At 44.5% G+C, this 18,720-nt stretch overlaps 1 protein-coding gene across 14 annotated transcripts in view; it reads right to left on the minus strand.

Annotated features, from left to right (window-relative positions):
- Positions 1 to 846: 846 nt before the first annotated feature.
- Positions 847 to 18,720, minus strand: part of PPFIA1 (PTPRF interacting protein alpha 1) — a 54,232-nt gene continuing 36,358 nt past the window's right edge. For 7 of the 14 annotated variants that reach the window (XM_064163002.1, XM_064163001.1, XM_064163008.1 and 4 more), the window contains 11 exons: positions 12,684 to 12,765; positions 12,362 to 12,562; positions 11,469 to 11,531; positions 10,912 to 10,938; positions 9,145 to 9,320; positions 8,712 to 8,809; positions 8,383 to 8,558; positions 7,835 to 7,903; positions 6,020 to 6,185; positions 4,470 to 4,540; positions 847 to 3,176 (listed from right to left, as the gene is read on the minus strand). In XM_064163002.1, coding sequence (XP_064019072.1) covers positions 4,482 to 4,540; positions 6,020 to 6,185; positions 7,835 to 7,903; positions 8,383 to 8,558; positions 8,712 to 8,809; positions 9,145 to 9,320; positions 10,912 to 10,938; positions 11,469 to 11,531; positions 12,362 to 12,562; positions 12,684 to 12,765 — 1,117 coding nt within the window. In that variant the 3' untranslated portion in view covers positions 847 to 3,176; positions 4,470 to 4,481. The remainder of the gene's footprint in view (positions 3,177 to 4,469; positions 4,541 to 6,019; positions 6,186 to 7,834; positions 7,904 to 8,382; positions 8,559 to 8,711; positions 8,810 to 9,144; positions 9,321 to 10,911; positions 10,939 to 11,468; positions 11,532 to 12,361; positions 12,563 to 12,683; positions 12,766 to 18,720) is intronic. The other 7 variants (XM_064163013.1, XM_064163011.1, XM_064163009.1 and 4 more) reach the window with 3 other exon arrangements.

Raw genomic sequence — 18,720 nt, forward strand, 5'->3', positions numbered from 1 at the left:
AAAAACAGATGTGCTAGAAGAGAAAGCAGGCCCAGGGCACCTCGGTTGTCTTGGTATTATTGGAGCCTTCACCTGTCCCTGTAGACCAGGTGCAGTTACAGTTCATTTTTCATCCTGCCATTCATACATGTCATCTGAGAACACTAAATTAGGATACAACACCCTTTTGTTTTCTTAAAAATTACTGTTAACAAAAAAGTAGTTAAAATATACACCAAAAAAAAAAAAAAATTAGAGCAGCCTGAGTTAAAGCAGTATGAAACTACACCTCTGAAAATTACCAAGAGAAAACACACTTTCCACATTGCCCGTCAAAATTAGTATTGTGTCAATTTTTTGTTTACCAAAAAAAATTCATTTTGCTGCCTCTCCCTCCCAATCTTTATAGTCTACCCAGCTCCAAGCGTAAATTCTGCTTTGACCTGCTTCATGTGTGCTCTGACTCTTGGCATACTGGCCGTAAGACACTGCAAAAGCAGCCTGTCTCAATTCTACGCTGGTTCAAAAGCAGAAGGATGAAGTTAGAACATCTGGAGATGCCTTGCCCTCTAAACATGCAAGACTTGCAAGTTTAAAGTCCCGCAGATAACTTTACCACCTCCTTATTGCAGCTAAAAGGGCTCTTACATTTTGGATTTGAATTTCTGTAACCCTCTTCCCACCTAGAGCCATTAGAGACATTTGGCTGTTTAACCAGGCTGCATTTAAGGAGGACTGTGCCAGTTCCAGATGCCTTTGACACACGCACACTTGCCTGCCTTTCTTTGAGGGTGGGGGCTACACTTGTGTTTCAGTTTCTCTTGAGAGAGCTTTGCTGTGTAATCCCAAAGGAAGTCACCACGCAGGTTTGCCAGTTTGTGAAAGCTTTTTCTATTTCACTCGTTTATTCTAGCTCTCAGGTCGGTTCCATTGCTCTGTGACAGGTCAGGTTTCACAGCCTGAGAAGAAACAGGTTTGCTTTTCACGTTTGACAAGTCTATGCCACAGTGGCCTCACCTCTGAGAAGCAACAATACACCACTTTGAACACCAACTATTACAGCAGTGACCAGAAACGGCCACACAACCTTCTTCTAAACAGTGCATTTTAGCTGAGCAGCGAGGCAGGGTCTCCCTCTGCAGCTTCAGGTGAGCTTTCTCTACAAAGACAGATTCTCTGAAAACAGAAGAGAGGCTGCAGAAGATCAGACAGCAGCTTGCGCAGCCAGGCTGGGCAGCTGACTTATGCCAACGTTTAAAGCCTCGAGCACAGGATATCTCCATTCCATGAACCCACATTCTGCTCTTGATCCAGAGGACATGATGAGATTTGCTTCGGTTATCCTGTGAGTTGACCCTTCAGTCTTCTCTTCCACAGGAGACATGGTTTACAAACACATTCAAACCGACACAACAGCCCTATTGTGACACAGTTTTGTACGGGTTCCCTCACCTCCTAGGTTTCCTCCCAAATACCCGTGGTCATAATCTCATCTCATTAAAGCCACTGTTGCTGCTGCACAGAACAGCATTTCCATCTCCATCACCTGGACCAGGACACGCCGAAGTTTTGTGATAGTTTCTGTTACTATTTTTCAAAGCAAATCTTAGCTCTAACTATGAGTAGAAGTAGGCAATAAAGCAGTTTTCTTTGGAAAACTGGTCTGCAGGAAGTGATTAATGTGGGTGAACTCAAACAACTCCAAAGACAGCGTCACATCTAGCGGAACATTCTTCTACTGGAGAAGATCATCCTTTGAAACAAGATCTGCAGGGCAGCAGGCACTCAGCAAGATGCTTTACTGACAACAGCCACTCACCCCAACAGCATCTGCCTGCGCACAAGGAGATCTCAGCTTCTCAAGAGGGTTTTATTGGCAGTGGAAAATGCATCAGTACTTTATTGAAAGAAAGCAATAAATAATACTGTGATAAAAATAGTTCAAAAGTAGACTGTACATATTGTTACATAATCTGAAAATACACGAAAGATTAATAGAAAAACAGAACAAGTAACAATGAACCTCAGTTTTACAAGCAAGTTAGAAGTGGAAACCCAAGTAAGAAAAGGAGACATGCTATATATATTGTTGCATAATAAATAATGCACCATCCCAACAGGCTCTTGCTGGCTTTTTACTACGCCATCTGCACGCGTTGGACACATTTTCTACTCACACAGTCCAAAGTGGCTACACAACCATCACAACTGAAAGTCCAGACAGCTCATGAGAACAAGTGTACAAAACAAGTAAGAAAAGTAAGGCCTTTAGTCAAAGTTGCACCGCTTTTGTTTGCAGCCCCTTGTACCTTCATCCTTCACTACTGACCTGAAACCGCAGTGCTTCAGGATTGGTCCATTGCAACTAGCTCCACCAGCACCTTGCAGCAGTCAAAAAGATCTGGGCCAAACACTCTGTGGCCCATGGATTACCGCCAGGAATTATTATGAAGTCAATCCTCCTCAGATAAGGACAAGAGAAACACAGCACACACAGTCCTTGGGCTATGGCTTGTTTTCAGGCGCTGCGGGTACCCGCTGCGCAAACACAGACCACTCATAGTGTTAGAGCTCCTCCCAGCTTTCCAAACAAGTTACACTGTAAATAAAGGTAAGGTCCCACTACTGACAGCTCCTCTTTGTGGAAAGGTACAGCTCTGAGAAGACCACCAGTGGTGCATCATACCTCCTACAACGGCATGTCCTTCCCTTGGAAAAAGCTGGGCTCGTTTTCGGTCCTAAGCTCCCCTTTCCAAAAGGCAGAATCTATACTGCTTGGTGTCCTGATACTTTTAAAGGTATTAAAATCCTTTTCACCTTCAGTTTCAGTATTAAAAAACAACGGTAATTACAGTAACTGCATAATTTACAACCCCCCTATATTACTCATAGGGACATATACATACAAGCATTACAGTACATTCAGTTGGAAAGACTAACATTAGAATTAAAAAAAAAAATCAGCAATGATTTGATTTGTAGACTGAATAAAAACAGAAAAAAGTAACTATATAAATGAGGAGTCACATAAATATAAGAAACATTTAGATTCTAAAATATTTTCTCTATAGTACTCATGAATTTCTTTGCTAATTAAAAACTCTGTAATAAAATATCTCCAAGTGTCCGTTCAACAAGTATTAACAGGTTAAGGGTTCCAAATGCTGCATATCACCGGTAGAAATAGTGTGGGTAAACTGTGAAAACAACAACACATACACAGGAGAAACACACAAGAGAAAAAAAATGTCATTAGCAGCTTTTCAAAGGATGAATTCTCAGTTGCTCACAGACAGCTCAGCAGTGCAGCAGTCATGCAGCACATCATTGCCATGCCACAACGTCAACAATTGTATTGCCTTCTGTAATCTCCAGCTGCAATACCAAGTAAAGAACACGAGGTCAAATCTCTGCTTCCTGGAGTTCTATCCTAAATCATCTGACTACAGAAAATCAGACTGGGGAGATCTCAGGGAATGGGAAGACTTCAAACTTACTCAAACTAAAGTAACTCTAAGGTAGTCCCTGAGATTGCTAACAGACAGACCCATGAGCTGAGTTGCTGTGTGCAAGAGTTCCCCTCCTCGGCATCTCGTAACACAGAACTCTTTAGAGCTGAGCCTGGATATGCAAAAGCATTCAGCACTGAAGAAAAGGCAGCCCGTTCCCAAGCTGGTATGGATGCTGCTGCTGAGCAGCAGGAAAGGAGCTGTAGGCAATGTACAGCCCATGGGAAGTGCCAAGAGGAGCAAGACTCACTAGGATTGTTTTACGAAATCCAGTACAGTATATATTTAGTTCCCAGATTTCTCTGCAAACCCACAGAAATACTGTTCTATGAGAAACTCAGCAGAGACTGCTGAAGAGAAGCCATCTCCAAATCCTGGATTAAGACAGGACTGCAACTCTCTGGCAGAACAATACCTGCATTCCATGTTCAGCACCCTGCTGTTAGCAAGCTGCCTTTTGCTGTCAGCACTGCTCACACCTGCCCACATTCAGGCTGCAGGTTGCTTAGGCTGTCTGGGCAGATTCAGCTATCACAGCAACATGAAGCATCCAAGAGCTGGAACACTATGCAATTGTCCCTGTCACCATTCAACAGGAAGCACACTGCCAGAGAGACAGCTTTGACCAAGCCAAGCCTCTGCAAGATCCATCATCTGACTTGCAGTGTCACACTAAACTCTTCGCTAGTTTTGCTCCTTTCTCCCAACTTTCCCGAGATGCTTCATCCAACCTTTAGTTTCAGCACTTTCTACATAGCTATTTGGCACAGCCTCTCCAAAGAACACACTCCTTACAACACTAAATATTTAAACACTCATTGTCTCCATTGTAGGAAATCACCTCTGGGATCTCAGTGTAACGATCAAGTCTGAAAACCTCAAACAACTTTGGAAGTGCCTAACCTCGGTGTACCATTAACACTCCCCGTGTTTTTGTTCACAAACAGCTGCTTTACTACCATACCTATCAACTTTACTCACCAGGAGAAGGCTTTAACAGGAGTAGGTCCTTACTGTAGCAGAATCCAATCTTTGTGTTCCTGATACACTGCCTATTGTAAGAAGCACGGGAAGACATGCAGAACACAGCATGCATGTTAGTTCTCAAAAGACAAAACTCCAACCCCCACACAAACCACCACAGCAATGGGGTCACAGCTACAGTACTCACCCAAATCTAAGGTTACAAGTTAGAAAAGCAGAATTGTTTTACACTTTATGTATTATCCACTTCTACTTGCAGTGGCCAGCAAAAAGAATACTAAAGCAGCCTGCCTGCCAAGTTGCACACCAAGACTGACAGAGGGAATTCCACAAGTGATTTATTGCCTGGTTTTGAGAGTGCAGACACTGTTCTGGTTTATTCCATGGTGAAAAGGAAGGGGTTCTACATGGCAAACCCCCTCACTTCCACTGGCATATATTGCCACAAGAATTCTGGAAAATATTTTGTGCTAGTGACTGTGTACAAGTCTAAAACAATGTTCTAGAGAACAACATCGGATGCAGAGGTTGTTTCTGGAGCTTTACTGATCAAGACAGTCTCTAGAACCCAAGACAATTCTGGCAGACTATGCTGAAGCAAAGATGGAGATGGGGAGATTCAGGCTGGACATGAGGAGGAAGTTCTTCAGCATGAGAGTGGTGAGACCCTGGAATGGGCTGCCCAGGGAGGTGGATGAGGCCCTGTCCCTGGAGGTGTTTAAGGCCAGGGTGGATGGGACTCTGGCAAGCCTGATCTAGGGTAGGGTGTCCTTGGGCATGGCAGTGGGGTTAGAACTGGATGATCCTTGTGGTCCCTTCCAACCCTGACTGATTCTGTGATTCTATTCTAAGTTTTCAGCCTGTCCTAATTAATTTTGTTTTCCATTTATTACTTGTTTTGTATAACAGATTCAAGCAAGTGTTTATTCTAGTGGTACTCCAGAGACTGGTTAGAAACAGACAAGACACTTCAGGTGACAGATGATGAAAGGTCACCTCCGGGTGGGGTTTCTGGGGGACTGTTTGTTGTTGCTTTTTAATTTTATGCCTGTATGTGCACACATGCACACCTGTAATAGAGATCGTCAAGCAGACAGCAATGCCTGATCAATACTTCAGTGAGCACTGCAGGAGGTTACTACACCTTTCACTCAGGTTTGAATCATCTCAGAGCAATCTGAGGGGGATGGATCACATCAGTTTTTAATGTGTTTTGTAAGTGAGATTTAGGATGCTCCAGTTGCTGCTCATTAGAAATTATGCATCATGTCATTAAAAGCCTTCTACTGCAGTGTGATTTGATTTTCCTAGTTTAACACAAATCTATTCCTCATCAAAATTCCCATTTCCTTATTCCAGTGAAATAAAAGAACGCCCTACCTAGTACAGCTTCCTGAAATTAAAAAGCACTTAGTGGTTAAACACAGTGTTATACATAAACCATGCAGGCAGATGCTCTTCTGCAGCAAAAAAGTAATTTCAACTTAATTCCTTTGGAATCTCAAGCAAAGTAGTGGATCATGCTTAAAAGAGTACAAAATTAATACCATCAATCTGCATCTTCTTTGGCTGCATAGAGGGTGAAGACATCGAGGTTGTAACTCTGAAATTTGCAGGAAGAGTCTCTGCTGATCCAGCAGCTAAACCTCTTATGTCCTTTGGTCTAAACTTCTTTCTCCACGAAGGTGCTCTCCTAAAGCTCTTATCATCATCCTGTCATATTGATAAACATCATTAATGGTTGAAAACACAGAATTGTTGCTGACATTAAAAAAATTACTGACAACTCTAAGTAAACTTATCAGCACGGAACAAGTTACTTTGCAGAATGGTTCAGGCCCAGCAGCAGCAGAGGTCTTCGTGTGCCACAGCCTGTGCTTGCCAGTGTAGCCTCCTCACCTCAGCCACTGTGGAAGCACACTTGGAAAGCATCTTGTGATTTGAATGGTTGCATTCCCTGACTTGCAGTCATTTGTCAGTGTTCCATCACTTGCTCTTGGGGCATGTGAGGAGTGGAGCAGACCACAAAAGCTGCTTTGGGAACACTGACAAAAGCTTCACTTGAATTGCTTTTAGCCTCTAGTGCCACCTAACAGGAATGACGACACAGTCTTCGTGACTTCTCATGCTGCACAGTGCAGGAAGTGAAGTCAGAGGGGAAAAGTGTGCAGTAAATGCTACACTGCTGTGCAGGTCTTTGCCTAAGCACTTGGGCTATCCCCCTGAACACATCTGCACCTCTGAAGTACCCTTCCACTTCAACAATGTAACTCTGCTCTTACTAAATACAGCAGATCAAGTCCCACTTCCAAACATGCCTTTAGCAGTCATTGGGCATCTGTATGTGCCAGCTTCACCTGTACAAGCACTTCTGAACACCATTTTGCCTGAAATTCGTCCCCTTTTGGAATAAGGAGACAAGTGCTGTGCTATTTGACTCTGTCTTTGTGATCAAACTGCCCTGTGCCACTGGGACAGAGCAAGCAGCTGTTCCCTCAAAGCTCCTTCTCTTGCACTTTGAAATCACTAAGGGAAATGGCTCAGAAAACCACAACAGCAGCTTTCTGCTGATGTTATTAAAACCTTACCAGAGAGGTGTACCAGAAAACATCTCTGCCAGGATGTGCCACAGAAGGCTGCAACAAGCCCGTTAGGCAAAGAGAAACACACACTTGATCCAGACCTGTCATAGCAGCCTCCTTCCTCACCACACCTGTGTGTGCTTCACCTTGCTGAGCCAAAACCAGCTCAAACCAGCACTTCCCCTGGCCTCTTCCTCATACTAGACAAATATCTTTGAGATATTGTGGACTGGTTCCTTGACCTGGTTAACCACATGAGGTTTTTGCCACCCCTTAGCCTGAACCACTTTTCCCTACACATGCTGCCACACAGTCCCACCAGCAACAAAGAGGAGGCAGCACACAGTTAGGAGGCTCTTGGAGAAGCGATGCCAGCTTGAAGCTGCTCACTGAGCTACAGAAGAGCTACTTGAAAGGTGCGAGACAGATCTCCCTTACACTGTGGGTTCACAGGGTCTCTCTCAAAGTCTCACATCTGGTTTGTTTAAAACTCAGGACATGATCGTTTTCCTGCACTGTAAGACAACAGACTGATAGAGATCCACTGGATGTGCAGAAGTACCTGCTGTCACCTGCACCAGAGGCCTCTTCCACATCCCATCATTCTACAATTCAAAGCCATCTCACAGAAATACACAAAAGCTGCCCCTTCCAGAAATCCTTTAAGATTTCTCTGACTATTCTGTCAACAGTTTAAAGAGGTTCAGGGTAAATTCTTTCACTTAGTTCTGATAAAGTTCCCAGGACCACAGCATTGGTTCAACAACTCAAGTAACTTACTTCATCAAGTCTTCTGTCAGTGCCCATAGCAAGAAGGTTATTAAACTCCCTCTCCAGAAGAGCACGAGCCTGAAATTTATAGTACAGAAGAGCTGGAAATTAATTCTCGAAGAACAGCAGCCAGTAACCTACAGCCACTTTTAAACCTTCACATAACCCATCCGTAACTCCCGAGATCTAAGGAAGCCTTAATGGCCCTCCCCTCCTTTCACAGTGACACAAGAAGTCATCACTTCTGACTCAAATGTAATTACTTTGGAATAAAAACTAGCAGCCCCCCAGAAAGGAGTTTCACACTGGTGTGAAAATGGGCTAAAAGGAAAGCATTTGTTGCTCAAGCAAAATTGTTACTAATCATCACAAACAGTAAGGAGGAAAATCATAGTTTTCTCTAACAGGATAATGAACAGCTTCCCATTTCTAAGTTTCTAGAGCTGGGGATGGAAAACCATGCACTTCCCTAGGAATAAAACCAATGAGTTCCAGCTGTAGCCTTCCTAGAGGGGAGGAAACTCCTCTGGAGCACACAGTAACCGCTTGACGCCTACCTGTGTGTTCTGAGTGGGGATCTGCAGTAAGAGAGCCAACGCATTGTAGTCAAAGGATTCATCTAAGGCCACAAGTGCACCATGAACACCACTCTCAAGCAGGTTATTGGCATACTCTTTAAGACCAATGGACACCACCCAGTGGATCATTCTTTCATTGCTCCAGACAAGAACATCTGTGGAGAAAGCAAAGTTGCCAATTAAAATTCCTCCCTCCAGTGCCCTCATTTTTTGTAAAATCTTATTTTGGTTATTAACAACTCCATTTAGGATGCAGATCAGTGGCAACACGCATCAGAATCAGGCTGGGGTCGAGACAATGCACTAACCCTTAATTTCATTCTGGCTTTCCTCTCTTTTTCTTTCAAGCTCTTTCCTATCATAATTCAGCCTCCGCAGGCACATAATTCCACACTGGAAGCTGTTTCTGTTCAAAGAAAAATTAGGGAGAAAAACACAATCAGACACTGGTGACAGCACAAGAGGAAACTGCTTCAAATGGTGCCAGGGGAGGTTTAGATTGGAGATGAGGAAAAATTTCTATGCCTCAAGAGTGGTCAGGAATAGGCTGCCCAGGGTGCTGGTGGAGTCCCCATCCCTGAGGTGTTCAAGGAATGTGTGGATGTGGCACCTGGGGACATGGTTTAGTGGCCATGATGGGGTTGACCATTTAACTCAGCCATCTTAGAGGGCTTTTCCAAGGCAAGCAATTCTATGGTTCTGTGAGAAGGGAGAGCTCTCCTGTAGGTGAGGTCTCCTCACCTGTGAAAGCTATCCACCATCTTGAGCTGCCCACGCAGGTCTTTCTTGGTTAAGTGGTCCAGCATCCGAGCGTCCACGAGGCATTCCATGAAGTAGCTGCGGTACTGAGGCAGCCCCAGGCTCGGCAGCCACTCATTGCCAATCCACTCGTGGTTCATATCACCATATGCTAATGTCTGTTGTGAAAACATCAAGGCAGAAGCTTATCAAAGTGTGAAATAAGAGAGAAACTTTTTGTTTAGGCTAGATGACATGAAGAAAGAAGTAAACCAGTGCTTACTGAATTCCTAGCAAATACAAATGCTGAATGCTACACAGGGATGCTTGCTGAAGGCAGCCTCATGAAGAGAGGCAAGTTCAGGTGTTCAGATCAGCAAGCAAAGCTGCCTTAATTTATTACATGTGGAAAAGTATGAGAGAATACGCAGTAACAAGACTGAGCTCTGCTGTTCTGCTGGCATGAGTTTCTTTTTGGTGTAAAACCTGTATCCCTACAGAACGGGGAGGTGCTCTCATTTTCCACAAGTGTATAGTTTGGGTATCTAAAGAACAACTGCAGGCTTTTTTAAATACACTTAACTTTTCAGAAAGTGAACCCAAACAAATAACAAAAGTCATCAAACCCCAGTACTGCAGAACAGGCAATTCTAAGTGCTATCCCTTATCCTAAACTCTAACCTCCCCTGTCACTGCAGGCATTTCTCACAGAAGAGAGAGCTCTGCATCTGCTCTCCCCCTCAGCAACAAAACCCAGCAGATCTTTTTTTTCCACCAGTCAAGGGTAATAACTCGTTTTTACTGTGCAATTAAAAGCTTTCTCCCAGCCAGGAGCAGTGCCATGTGGCAGTGCACTTCTCCCAGCCATCGCTAGGCAGCAGCCACAGAGCCTGCTAGGCTCTACAGGGGACAAGCTGTGACTGTTATTATTGACAAATGAGGGTCCGAGATGCAGTTAATGGGACTTAAAAGAGGTTTTAGCTGGAGGGCAGCCGAGCAAGAAGAGACTGCAGTGTCCAAAGACACAGGCCACAGGCAGAGGCTGACTTCTGTTCGCAGCCCTGTACAGAATGCTCGACTACCTCAACGCCTGAAAACACAATTAGGATCTGTCAGTGCTTGAAGGGAAAACAATTAATCAGGGCGGATTACAGAATTAGTGCACAGAAAGCTGCTTAGGTCTCTCGGCTTGCTGTATCTTATAGCACACCTGTGATGGTGGCCAGCTTGAACAGGGACTTTCTACATAGAACAGATATTCCAGTTAGACATCTGCCTTCTCAGAGAGCCACCCCCAGCAAAACACTCCCCACTTGGTGTTATGAAATTGCTTTCCAAATCTGATCCGTTCAATACATAGACTTCAATGATGCTTACTAAGGAAAAGTGTCTACAATCAGGTGATTCCTAAACTAGAGGACAAATCATTTGGAAAGCTAATGACAAAAACACTTTGGAATAGTGACAGCCTTGTTATTAAAACACCCTGGGAAGAGTTCTTCTGTCGTCTACTACGTAAGGCAGTGTGTTACAAATCTGCAATGATGGACCACCAAAGCTGGGAAGATCTGGCAAACTTGGAACCGCTTACATCACCTCAAAATACAAGTCCATCTTTCGGCACATGTGACACAGAGGAGCCTCTAGTTCCCCCCTTCCCAATCCCCGAGCCACACCAAAAAATTATTCTAAAGGAACCCCAGCTTCTTACATGCTCTAATTACTGTGACAGTTTACACATAGTCTATAATATTACAGAAAGTTTCCAACCTGAGCCCAGCTTCCCTCCTCATCTTCCTGTTAGGTGGTTAGAAAAGCAAAAGAACACAAAAGCATTAGTATTTAGGTTTAGTAAAGAGATCACAGTTAAAGATGCACTGCAAGGCTCTAAGTCTACTGCATACCAAAGCAAATTGAGCTAAAGCAAGCAGCATGCATGGTGATAAAAAGAAAACCAGACAAGGCACCCATTTTCATTTGAGAGGCTGCAAACCCCATCTGCTGATTAAGTTTTCTGGTGAGGAGAAATTTGCACACAAACAACTCAGTTTGTCTCCGAGATAATCAAATCAGAGAGCTGTTATACAGACTGGAAAGAGCTCTGTTTACAGTCTGAGCAGTGACGATTTTCCCCCCAGCTTTTGCAAAAATGCTAAACTAAAAATCAAGATGCAGGTTCCAAGGTTAGCAACTAGAAGCAGCAATGATCCAGAATTTTAATGAATTAATTTAAAAAAGAAAAAGAAACACTGACAGCAGTTGATTCAAAAGCTCAAGAAGTGTGGAAAGCACTCTAAGGAAGAGAAGTGGCAACGCTCTCAACTGACCGTTTGTTGCGTGGCTGTAAGATTTTCCATCTCTTCATGTGTTACCCAGACATTTCCCGTGGTCTACAATGACCCCAAGAGAACCAATCCCATCCAGTGCAAGGAAAGCAGTAACAAAGAGGAGAGGGTGCAGAACAGGTAAGCCATTGGTACACGTGAGGAGCAGGCACGGGCAAAAGCAATGGTTCCTGAGCTTTTACAGGTCTGGCTGACGGCAGTACCAGCAGGAGATAGAGCCTATTACCATGGATCACCTTGCTTCAAAGATATTAACAACACTGCCTGTGATAAATGGCTTACACTGAGGTAATTAATGGGCAAACATTTGACTCTGCTCTAAGCTGCAGTATGCACTTGAAGGCTAGGAACATCACCCCTTCATCTCAGTAGTAACTCTAGGGCAGACGCTCATGAGAGGGAGCTCAGCCCAAGTGTCCAGATTAATTGTGGTGTAGGGAGGCAGGAGGAGTGCTGCTTGATGCAGTCTGAATCAGTATTTGGAATTAATGGCCTTAGCCATGGCTCAAAAAAGCTGTTTTACAAGTTGCTGTATGCACATCTACTGCATCTGCACTGGAAATCCTTCAGAGGCCAAGAGATGAAGGAAGCAACATGTAGTCTAGAGATACTTTGGGTTACATCCTTACATGAGCTATACTCCTCCTGCCCTTCAAGGAAAGGTAGCTATCCCCTCAAGCCATTCCCATGGAAGGAAGAACCATCTCACACCGAGCTGGGTGCCCCCACCCCACACTGCACCAGGGTGCCTCTCTCCTGTGTAACGTTTTCAGGAGCCCTCTGCAGCTCAGACGTCCGCAGTGGCACGTTTACAGCAACACTCCGGGACATTCTAATGGCTCCAGAAGAGCTGAACGCCGGGTCCCTTTCCTTACCGTCCTTGAGGTGGGAGGGGCAGAAGGGCTGGTCAGCGACATGATCTCCTGAATGGCCAGCCTGAGCTTCAGCCTGTGCAGAGGGTTGCTGATGCCAATCTCCCGCTGGATCTCGGTGTCAGACAGGGCTGACATGATAGCACCGCTCTTCACGTTGGCTCGGCAAGCCGCCACGTACCAGGCTGGCATCCCAACCCACAGCTGGAACACACGGGAAAGGAGGTGAGCAGGATCTGGGAAACATTCCCAGCTCCAAAGGCTTGCGTTCAGTGCAGCTCTGCACACTGAGGGGGGCACTATTTATTTCAGAGGGGCCACTCACCTCCAGCCACACCACCACAGTAGGCCCATCCCACTGCGCAAAAGGCAAACCTTGTCTCCTGGCCTCCTCTAGCAGCTCGTGCCTGCAATTACAGAGGCAGTTATTAATGACAGGGGAACTAATGGCAGGCAGATATTGCCATGTAAACACTGCATTCAATCCACTCTCTTCTTTCCAACACGTAGCTTGCTGCCATTCTCTCCTTTAAATGACACACCCGCTAAGGCAGCCACAGCACATCGAGGGACAGAGCCCACCCGGAAAGGAAGTGTCAGAGGGGCAGAGATAGGGATCTTGCCCTCCAGAAACCTGTGCCTGAAACTGCCACTGTCACTCTAACCAACCCTACCGACACCAGGGGGGATATCAAACTCATATGTCAGTCTCAGTCGCTGACACATGCAGATTAGTGCCGTGCTGTAGTTGATTGGATAGGGCTAGGTGATAGGATGGACTGGATGATCTTGGGGGTCTCTTCTAACCTTAATGCTGTGAAACCTCTGGAATGTTTGAGCACATCACACACCCCTGCCATGAAAATAGGACTGTGCAACAGGTTGTCAAGGCTGGAAACTGTGACAGTAACCATTTAACTGGTGGCTTTCAGTCTGCAGTAGTGAGTTGTCAGATTTCAGGCACAGCTGCAGACAGCCACGCTTTGGCACTTGTATTCCGAAAGGCTTCGCACTGAAACCAGCTTCCATCTCCTGTGACAACACCGTTTCCTTTAGTCTCTTTGGTTCCAGAGTGACAAAGTTTACACTGACAATGCAGCTTACAGGAACAATGCAGGCTCACAAAATCCCTATAAATAGCTGCCAAAGAGGTCTGATAAACCAAGAGACAAATCCTAGTGTTGTGAGTATCAGCCAACAAAGTTGCTTGGCTGTATCTGCCTGGAAGAAAGCTTAAGCTGCCTCTGACAGCTAGTTAGATATTGCTACATCTCCATTCCCTCTCCTGAATTCCTTAATCCAGCTTCACCTAACTGGACAGTTCTTACTGGTTAATGTGTTCAGTTCCTGCCTGCGAGGGTACAGTTAGGAAGACAAGGAGCAATGGAATAGTTTCAAGATCCTGGGTTAGGTATTAAGCATTTTCTCACCATTTAAAACAATCTCCCTGCCTTCAGAACTGTGTGGTTGATTAGACCTAAGATCATCAAATATTCAAAAGCAACAGGTATTAGAAGCCTCCCACAGAAGGGTTTACTGACAGACTTGCAGCTTCCTTTGTTAGTAATGTTCAGCTCTCTCATTCCATGCTGGAATATGTGTGATTCTCATGCTGGCAGAGGACTAAATACAGCAAAATAATCAATCAAGTAGTAAATATCTCAGCCACTGCTTTATCAATAGACAGCACTCTACCACTTTATGCCAACACATTTCTATTGCTCTAGAAAAACTTCCCAATACTTTAATCCTAATTAAATGTGCTGCCCATAAATTAAAAAGGGAAGCATGAAGGAAGTGCCTCATTTTGTAACCACTTCTCTTTCTAACAAGCCCCTTGCAGGACCAAACAATTAAGGTGGAAACAGTGTCCAGCAGTTAGAAGCTCAACAGCCAGATTCCACTAACAAGGAGAGGACCATAAAAACAACCATTTGTGTTTTCCCAAAAGACCTATTTATCCCTAAATTAGGAATAAAGGATCTGGTATTTCCCTGCTACTGCAGAACTCCACACTAATCCCACAGTTCTGAACATATTCCATTCTGCCTCATTCTGTTTACAGATTGAAAAAAAAGAGAAAAATAAATCAGTAAGATGTTAGAAATTAGGGCTTGGTGAGAACAGAATAAAATGATTAATACTGTATTAAGAGAAAGGAATGCAAGGGTTTTGCCAAGTAGGTTAACTACAAAACTGATGTCTTTGTTTTCCTTCATGGTAGTTGTGGTAGCATGATCATACCCACTTGTCATGGTAGGGCACAGACACATCCAAAACAGCCTCTGGCTTGACTGGGACGACCCCACAAGAATATTATCACTGCCTCCCCTCATCTTATAAAGCCCCTGGGGTACTGTGTGGAATCCAGGGATCTGCAGGGTAACCTCTGGTGGCTCTGCAAGTCTCCCTGTCTACTCCAGGTTAACTACGACACAGCAAATCATCTGGAGAGAAGCAGTACAGGGAACACATCAAAAGCATAAGGAGAGGTTATGATGCAAACTTCAAACTCATGGTTTAATTGTGTGGCCAGAAGGAGATGTTATGTGATGGAGGCAAAGGTGTGGAAACAGAAACAAATAAAAAGAAAATGTTTATGAGAACTTCATGCAGAAATCATTCAATGGCTCTAAAGAGAAATGCATCTGTGAAGTGGAAAAATAATTGTGGAATTTGTTCATCTGCAAGCAGAGACCAAGAACTTTCTGGCATGGGAAATCATTAAACTGAAACCTCAAAACATCCCATAGAAGAAGTGAAAGGCAGCTGCTGTTTCATCTGCAAACAATGCCACCCTGGCCTTTTCCTACAGCAGAGAACTTGCCTTTTCCAACAGACCCCCTTCTAGCTCCACCAGAACCTCGCAGCACTCCAGCAATGCGCCACCAGATGATAGAGACCACAAGTGACACATCAGTTGAGTTCCACAGGTTATCCAACTATAGCACTTAAGAAGTGGGTGCAAAATCCAGTCTCCTATCTTTTTGAGGAAAAAACCCACTGCATCAGCACTGGCAGAGCTGGTATAAAGCTGGCATCAGGAAGGATAAGAGAATGGCAGAGAAGTAACCGGCTACCAGAATAACTCAGGTGCCAAAGCCATGGGATAGATGCCTTCAGACTTCACAAAAAGCTGGCTGAACATCACTGAGAATGGCAGACCAAACGCGCTGCTGCAAGAAGGAAACACTTGGTGGACCGAGTGAAAAGGCATCTAATGCCAGTGGAGAACACAGAAACTGTGGTCACATGGGATGGGAAATGATGTGGAAATTGGAGGTGCTCAATGCAGCAGCGAACGCACCAGACCCTTTCAAAGGCCATCTGAACTATCCATCTCTGGAATGGCTCTTGGCAAGCAAGCACAAGCTAACCTCACAAGGGAAATAAAGCAGCCCAAGGCAGCATCACTTTGTCACTGGATTAAGACAGCACAGGAATAAATTCAGAGCTTGCAGCCAAAGGGCAAAGATGTACTCAAGATCTCTGGGATGGAAGTGAAGTTGAAGCTGAGAGTACAAAAAACACTCTAGGGGAGGTGGTGAATAGAGTGAAATGCCAGAGTCCCAAAGTGTGAAAACTGGGAGGGAACAGCAGTGAAGCCCCAAATGAAAAGACACTAGTATCAGGCAGAGCACCAGGGGAAAGTTACCATCATCATAAGCAACTTCTGTTACAGAAAGACACCTTAAATTTAGGGTTGCCTTCCTTTTTGATTAATACAGTATTAAGTTTGTTGTGTTGCACAGAGAAAAGCACAAATACAGTTGTGGCAAACACTGTCAACAACAAAGCTCAGAGATGAACAAAACACTAAAACCAACTGAAACTCAGTGAAGAGGGAAGGTCTGACACAAACACATCTTTCCTGGCAACAAACTGCCACAGACAGACAGACACAATCTATCTGCATCTATACACGTGCTACTGCTACACAGCCTACAAACCTCAAGCACAAAACTAATCCCATCTAGGCAGGGGTTAATTTCCCCGTGACAAGAGTTCACACCACCCAAATAAAGACAAGACACTGAACCAGACAACGCTGGAGCTCTTTCAGTAACACAGCTGCACAGCAAGTTCTAGCTCTCAGAGACGCTAGATTCAAAAGACTTTTTGGAAAAGAGTTACAGCTTTCAATGCATTGCTAAAAACCATCATGGCATTGAGCATCACTTCACCACAGCCCTCATAAGAAAGAGACAAACTTACCCTGATTTTGCACTACCACATCAAATGGTAAACAAAAGGAAAATGAAACAATGAAGGAAAAACACAAGTTAAGTTTAAACTAACTCAAAGGCATACAGACACCAGACAAAGTGCACCATAATTCAATGCTGTAACCATCAATAGGTTTTGGTTCGTGAAGACGCTGAGCACTGCCCCCAGCCTGTTTGGGTGCATGCATGCAGAAACCAACCATAAGCAAGCAAACAGGGATTAGAGGCAGCTGGAAACGACTGTCCTTGTTCCAGGCACACAGGTAACACGAATTCTATTTGCTGAACACAGGATTTTCTAAGGGAAGAGTCAGCCTTGAGAATTTGTTCCAACCCCACTCTGCTCCAGAATGAGAGTGAAAAGCAATCCAGAGCAGCTTTATCACTTGCTCTGTGGTACATCTCAAGAGGACAGCAAGGGAGCTTCCTCCTCCATGGCAATATTGCTTCCTGTGCTCAGCACAGCTGGCAGAGCTCAAACAACTGGATTGCACAACCCTGCCAGCAATTTTCAATGCTAAGATCTGCTTCTCTCAGAAGCTCCCAGGACCTGCTGCTGCTCTCAGCAGGACACATCTTCATCCACAGGCCTGTGTCGCATCTGCTCACAGAGAAACACCCGAGTCGCAGAGCCCCTCTGGAGAAGCAACACATACCCACAGGTACTAGCCAGGCTTGCTGCATTCAAACCACACGTTTGTGGTTGTCTAACACAGATCTGCCTTCTGAGCAGCCATGAGGTGTGCTGCAGGTAAGGCACTGCAAGTCCCCTTTGGAAAGCCAGGGCTTATCTGCAGTTGCATTGTTGGTGTGTACTGAAGACAGCATAGACTGCTTCACCCTAGAATGCAATCTGTCACTGCTCTTGGGAGAGCTCTGCGCTGTTCAAAGAACAGATCTATCACCATGCAGATATGACCATACTACAACCCTCTTCAGCCAAGACGTGGTGTGGCTTTAAAGCTCTGGAGAGAAGGAGAAATACCAGATCACGGTAACCTATAACTGCCTTCAGTGGAACAGGCTGAAGAAAACCAGCTGAGTGCTCTGTTACACAAACAAAGCCACATTCCATTCTGACTCCTTAAACCAACACACTGCTGGTTTGCATTAGCAGCCACCAGGCATCAGCTCTTATTTGTTAAGAGCTTATGTACTACAAGAAATCTCTCACAAAGAGAAAATTAACACTCTGCAACACCCCCTGTTCTGTCTTCAAGAGGCCAGTAAGAAAAGGCAAAAAGAAGTGTCTCATCTTGGTCAGCTTTTTTGACACAGACTAAGTAACCTCAACAGAACAGAAGCAACGGAAGTTCAAGGTATATGGCTCAGCTTTGGGTGGAAGAATGCAAAGAATGCCAGATCCTACTCACAGAAATTTGAGTGTTTCCTGTATTACCATATAAGTAAGCATCAAGTCAGGATTTCTACTAGCAGCAATATCTGGTTTTCACTTATAACTGTAGACTTTGCTCAGTCCCTTCCGAGCCTGGGAACAGCAAATCATGCACTAGATACTCAGCAGCTGAACTGCAAACTGAAGATTTCCTTGGGCACACTGCTAACATTCTCATGGCTACTAAACAGTAACTGCATATCTGAAAGGTGCCATTAAAAAGGTAAATAGTCACAATTTACACAAAAAGAGGAATTCAGAGTTATATGATACAAGGTGAAAAAAGATTTCAGCTGTTAAAATGTATGGCAGAATATCAGGAGAACCTTAAACAGAAGTGCAAACAGTGAATATAGCAGCAGTTGGAGGCTGCAAAACAAGACAGACCTTAAGAGTCACCTACTAGAGTGGAACCAGCAACAGCTTACACAGGGATGGATGCACAGAACATCTCCTGCCTTCACTGACAACTTTTCCGCACTCTGGAGCGCGGCAGCCAAAGCCAACTTTGGGAAATCTTCCCAATGAATTAAACCCAAAGTAGTAAGTATTAAACCTAACAAACCTGGGGGAAGTTTGGTAAGAGTCAGCTTTTGTGTCCAAGGTTTTTTACTGCAGCACTTCAACACAAAGTTCTCAGCACTGAAATGAATTTCAAACTTAGCACCACCTATCTATCCTACCACCAGTGCTCTGGGAAGAGTGGCAAAAACCCAGCTGCCCTACAGAGACTGATTAGC

Source organism: Pogoniulus pusillus, chromosome 24, assembly GCF_015220805.1.
Source record: "Pogoniulus pusillus isolate bPogPus1 chromosome 24, bPogPus1.pri, whole genome shotgun sequence".
Taxonomy (NCBI): Eukaryota; Metazoa; Chordata; class Aves; order Piciformes; family Lybiidae; genus Pogoniulus; species Pogoniulus pusillus.